The sequence below is a fragment of the Lupinus angustifolius genome, unplaced genomic scaffold (assembly GCF_001865875.1).
Source record: "Lupinus angustifolius cultivar Tanjil unplaced genomic scaffold, LupAngTanjil_v1.0 Scaffold_8_179, whole genome shotgun sequence".
NCBI classification, from domain to species: Eukaryota; Viridiplantae; Streptophyta; class Magnoliopsida; order Fabales; family Fabaceae; genus Lupinus; species Lupinus angustifolius.
This window is the reverse complement of record NW_017717980.1, coordinates 7,805-12,788: the sequence shown is the minus strand read 5'-3', so window position 1 is coordinate 12,788 and position 4,984 is coordinate 7,805. Positions and strand designations below refer to the sequence as shown.

At 32.9% G+C, this 4,984-nt stretch overlaps 1 protein-coding gene across 1 annotated transcript; it reads right to left on the bottom strand.

The window, feature by feature from the left end:
- Positions 1–813: 813 nt before the first annotated feature.
- On the bottom strand, positions 814–2,078 carry LOC109337588 (protein LIGHT-DEPENDENT SHORT HYPOCOTYLS 4-like). Its single transcript, XM_019574598.1, has 2 exons — positions 1,651–2,078; positions 814–1,229 (listed from the first exon to the last, which is right to left on the bottom strand). The coding sequence occupies exons 1-2, from the start codon at positions 1,929–1,931 to the stop codon at positions 920–922; spliced, it is 591 nt and encodes a 196-aa protein (XP_019430143.1). The 5' UTR covers positions 1,932–2,078; the 3' UTR covers positions 814–919.
- Between the last annotated feature and the right edge of the window lie 2,906 nt (positions 2,079–4,984).

Sequence of the window (4,984 nt, the reverse complement as noted above, 5' to 3'; positions counted from 1 at the left end):
TTATAAAATTTTGACAAAAAATAAATTTTTATTATTTTATCAATATTGTATTGTTTGTATATATATATATATATATATATATTTTAACACAAGTGTTTCAGGAAGAAAAAATATTTATAAAAATAACTCATTAATATAGAGAAAAAATAATGACCATCATTATATGACACAAGAAGAAGCAAATAATGTAATAATAGACTAATTAATGATGGTACGGAAGTGACTAACCATAAAGCTTAGCTTCAAAGTTCAACACAACTATTTTGGGGCATTGAATTACTATAGAAAAATATAAAATCTAACCAATCAAAAATAGCAAATTGAGAATGATGAAAGACATATACACAATCTGCAAGTCAAAGCTTGACATATATGATAGGAGTACATACATAAATATAACTAAGAATGATGAGATTCTTTTGGTTCCTGAATCCTGATCATATATTAGGATCATCATGGCCTCCATCTACATTCATTCTCACCACCACTTTTCAGTACTCCCACTAGCAGTCATCTACCAGTACCACACTGTTAAAATTAAAAACAGATTCATGATATCTGATCAGATCTTTAACCTTACAACCCATCTTTTTTTCTTCTACAACCAAAAGTATTTTCTTTCCTATAAGTAAGGAACTAATTTATATTTGAATGTGTGACTATCTCTCCCAACAAGTGTCGACGTGAACTAGAAACCTTTCCAATAACAATAACTTAAAAACATAAATAAAATAAAACCCTAAATTAAAATGTACTACTAAAAATGATAGCAAGACCTTAGCTAAAAGCATTAAGATTGAAGTTTTTTTTAAGAGAGAGTAGAAATTTTCCATGGAAAGAGATGGAATAGCCTTATTGAGTTGCACCTGAAGGTGGAAGCTGGTGTTGGTGATGAAGCTAAATACCTAGTAACATTGTTTTATTGTTGTTGTTGCTGCTGTTGTGGCAAGGGGCGCTTGCGTTTCTTCTTCTCATAACTAATTCCTCTTGCTTTTGACTGCAAATCACGAACCTCACGAAGGTAAAGCCTCACAGCACGAGCACCAAAGGGATTTGTATCAGGCTTCCCTCCATTTTCTTCGAAAGCGGCGCGAAGACGACCGATGAGAGCGTCAAGGCTACCCCAGGCTTGTCGAAGAGGGCATGGACATGGTGCTGGAGGGTTTGGATGCCCATAAAATGGACAGATTGGAGTGTGTACTTTGGTCTTTCCAAATTGATCTAGGTACCTACATAACAATAATAACAATTTCAACATAGAGAAATAAAAAGTAAACAACATTATATACATAGAAAGAGATAGGAGAATTGCATTGTTCCAAAAAAAAATTGTCAAGTTTAATTATGCCTCATCTTAGTGTTAGCAATATATGCATGATAATTTTTAACGATTTGTGGCAACACAAACTCCCCTTCAATTTTCATCAATAAAATTTGTTGTCTTATACGAAGAAATTTTTAACGGATTAACACATCTGGTCGAGTCTATTAAAGATTATGAGACTCTTATTATTGGTAAGTGACATGTAAATTTCACTATAAATCTTTGTCTATAGTCTTCATTAACCTTCTGTAAGGTATGTTTTCCGATAATCTATTTTTTCTTAAAAAAAATGATGCATGGTAATTAAAGGGTTTGTGTATATATACCTGAGAAATTCGAGAACATGAGCACCACTGCACCTAGAGAGGGTAAGAGGGGGGCGATGATTCTTGAGGTACTGGCCAAAAGTGTTCCAGTCACGGCGTTTCTGATTCTCATAGCGGCTGCTAGTGTTGGTGGAAGAACCAGATGGAGAATTTGAGGAAGAACCATTTCCAACTAAGCTAATATTGTTGTTGTTGTTGTTGTTGGTACTGTTGGTGAGGTTGCAAGCATTGTTGTTGTTGTTGTTGTTACATGAGTCCATAAATTCTTGAATTGAATCCATATGGGATGACAAAAAAGTTTGAGTGGCCCTGTGGCTTTGTAGATCCAGGGTTGTTTTGACTTACTTGACTGAGTTTTCTTGTTCTAGGGTTCCTAAGACAATGACAAGAGTAAAGGGAGTGAGAGTAAGGGATAGATGGAGATTATAGCTGAGGTAAAACATTTCTATACTTATAATTTTGGCAACACTAGAGGAGCAGCATTACTTTTTTATATGTAATATAAATATTTTAAATAAAGAATCATATTGTCCTCAATTTAATTTGTTGTGTGTAGTAATTTATTCACTAAAAGATAATATCAAATTGATCAATAAAAAATTTAAATGTATGTTAAAGTAGTGTTTTTTGAATAATATTTTAGACACCTTAATCTTCTGAGGGACTACTTTAATACACATTTACAAAATTGATAACCAAAAAATTTTCATTACCAAATATGAATCTTTACTCAGTCTTTTTTTAAAGTTACTTTAGAAGTTAAAGTTCATGAAAACTACTACCTAAAAAGAAATGGAAAGGATACATGGAAACAAACTCCTAATATTGTTTGAAATTAAAGACATCTATATTTTTCTTTAGAGGAAAGAGGTGATATAAAACTTCAAATGGTGAAACAAAAGAAGAATTGGATGTTTGAGGGTATGATGAGACTGATGGAAAAGTGTGAGTGGACTATTCCTCTTTGCTGCTATTTTCAGTTCTAGTTCTTATTGAGCAATACTAGAAAGCTTCTAAGGTTAGGTATGGTAGTGTCGGTTTCTTTTAGCACCTCTAAAAATTCTGAGATTTCTAATATTTTTCCTTGAAAAGGGTGGTGCAAACTCAAAGTTTCATAACTTGTATTAATGGCTATATTAATATTCCTCTTCAAGTTGGTAGGTAGACAGAGAAAAGGGGTGGGGCTAGGGCTTTTGAGGAAATAGGAAAGAAGGTTTGTACAGTAGTGGATTGAGATGGAGACAAGGAAAAGTTTGAAAGGTAAAAACATAATTCTGTTTCTTGAAACTATAGTTTGATTGACAGTTCATTTGTCATTGACTGGAATGCCCCTCCTTGTTTTTTCCTTATTCACCTTTTTTATATATGTATGGATTGTGGAAGAGTTATTATATAGCTGATACACCATATGTCATTTATTTATTAATTATTATTGACTCTCAAATAAAAATAGAATATATATAAATGATTGATAATGTAATGACAATATAAGAAATATATTGTAGAATAATAGTAGAGGTCTTAACATTTGTTTGGCAAAATTAAACTTATTTTTAAATAAGTGAGATATGATACCGATATAGATATATTGTAAATTGACATGAGTGGGAACCACCAATGCATATTGGTGCATGTGACATACAGTTTGGCACTCTTATGGAGCGTCTTGAATTTAAGTTTGACCATTGTAGAAAATAGGTGTTGAAAATATAAAGTATGAATGAAATGTAACAGAAAATATGAAAAGAAGAAAGAATTGAGCAGTGCAAGCTCAAGGAAGAAGATGAATGAAAGTGAGGGTTAAAACCAATCAACTTGAATGAGTAATCTTATTGAATTGAAGGTGAAAAGAGATGGTGGTGATAGTCAATTAAGTAGTGACAACCATGATATATAGAGAAATATTAAATCCTAACAAACCAAAATAACTACCCAAAATACCCTTACAATGAGTAACTAAAACAATAATAACTTGTATCGCAAGAAATGTCTGCACCCAAAACTCAGCGGGCCTGATTGGCTATTTTCGCCATGCCAAGATCTGATGGCTGACTGAGGCTAGATACTTGGCCATGCTTGGTCGAGGCTGCCGAGTCACGATGCTCATTCCTGACCAAGACTATTGAGTCAGGATGCACATGCCTTGACTTAGCTTCTGACCGTGATTACCAAGTCAACTTGGTTGCATCTGTTAAAATGGTAGTAGGCATGAATAAGAGAGATTTTTGATGACAAGAAAGAATGAGAAAATGTTATTGAATTGAATTAATTCGAAAGTTACATTGAATCATATATATAAAGGGAATAAAACACTAACTACCCTAACCAAATTAACTAACCGATTAACAAAGGCTCAACTATTTTAACATTCCCCCGCAAGCTGGAATGTATCAAACATTTCAAGCTTGAAATAATTGTGTTGAATATGGAATGTATCAAGCATTCCAAGCTTGAAATAATTGTGTTGAATACGATGATATACTCTAATACCTCCTCTTGCTGGTGAGCGAATCTTCGTCTCCCAGTCTTGAAATCTGAACGTGAAGCAATACTGACGCTTAACCACCATTTGGCAGAAGCAATTTCATCCGATGTTTAACCATTTATTTGACAGAAGCAAACCAATTATAACGGATGAAAGAGAGAAATGAGATGGACCTTAATCTTGATCCTTATATGTTGCTTCAATGAGGAAAAAATTACACACTATAATGTTGTGTGTTTAATAAAAGAGAAAGAGGGGTAAAGAAACTAGAGTAATAAAGAAATGAGAAACAATTGAGGGTAATAGATGAAAGAATGTATAGATTCTTGTTGTCATTGATAAAAGATGAAAGAAACAAATATTGTTGTGAGATGCCATTGAAAATACCCTCATCCAAACCTGAAAATGTTGCCTCAATTCCTTTTTTTTTCTTCAATAAGGAGACAAGGAACTTGAAACTAAGTTGTACATTCTGGAAGTTATGATTCTCATCCATTGCACAACTTGTTTAAACTGAAGCTGAGAAGACGATAAATTTGTTTGATGATAGCTTCAGATGCAAGAAAGGCATGGTACTTCTTGGCTAGATTCTTGATGATTCTTTGTTGAACTTTTGATGAATCTTGGAATTGAAGAATGATAAGCGGAAACAATCAATCAAAGAGAAATAATTAGCTCTGATACCATGTTAAAATGGTAGTATGCATGAATAAGAGAGATTTTTGATGACAATAAAGAATGAGAAAATGTTATTGAATTGAATTAATTCCAAAGTTACATTGAATCATCTATATAAAGGGAATAAAACACTAACTACCCTAACCAAATTAACTAACCGATTAACAAAGG

What these genes read in the sequence shown, in the direction of transcription:
- LOC109337588 (XM_019574598.1), bottom strand. Translation starts at nt 1,931, where the DNA reads ATGGATTCAATTCAAGAATTTATGGACTCATGTAACAACAACAACAAC. An exon ending in CATGTTCTCGAATTTCTCAG is followed by an intron (nt 1,230 to 1,650) that starts GTATATATACAC and finishes ATTGTTATGTAG; the next exon opens with GTACCTAGATCAATTTGGAA.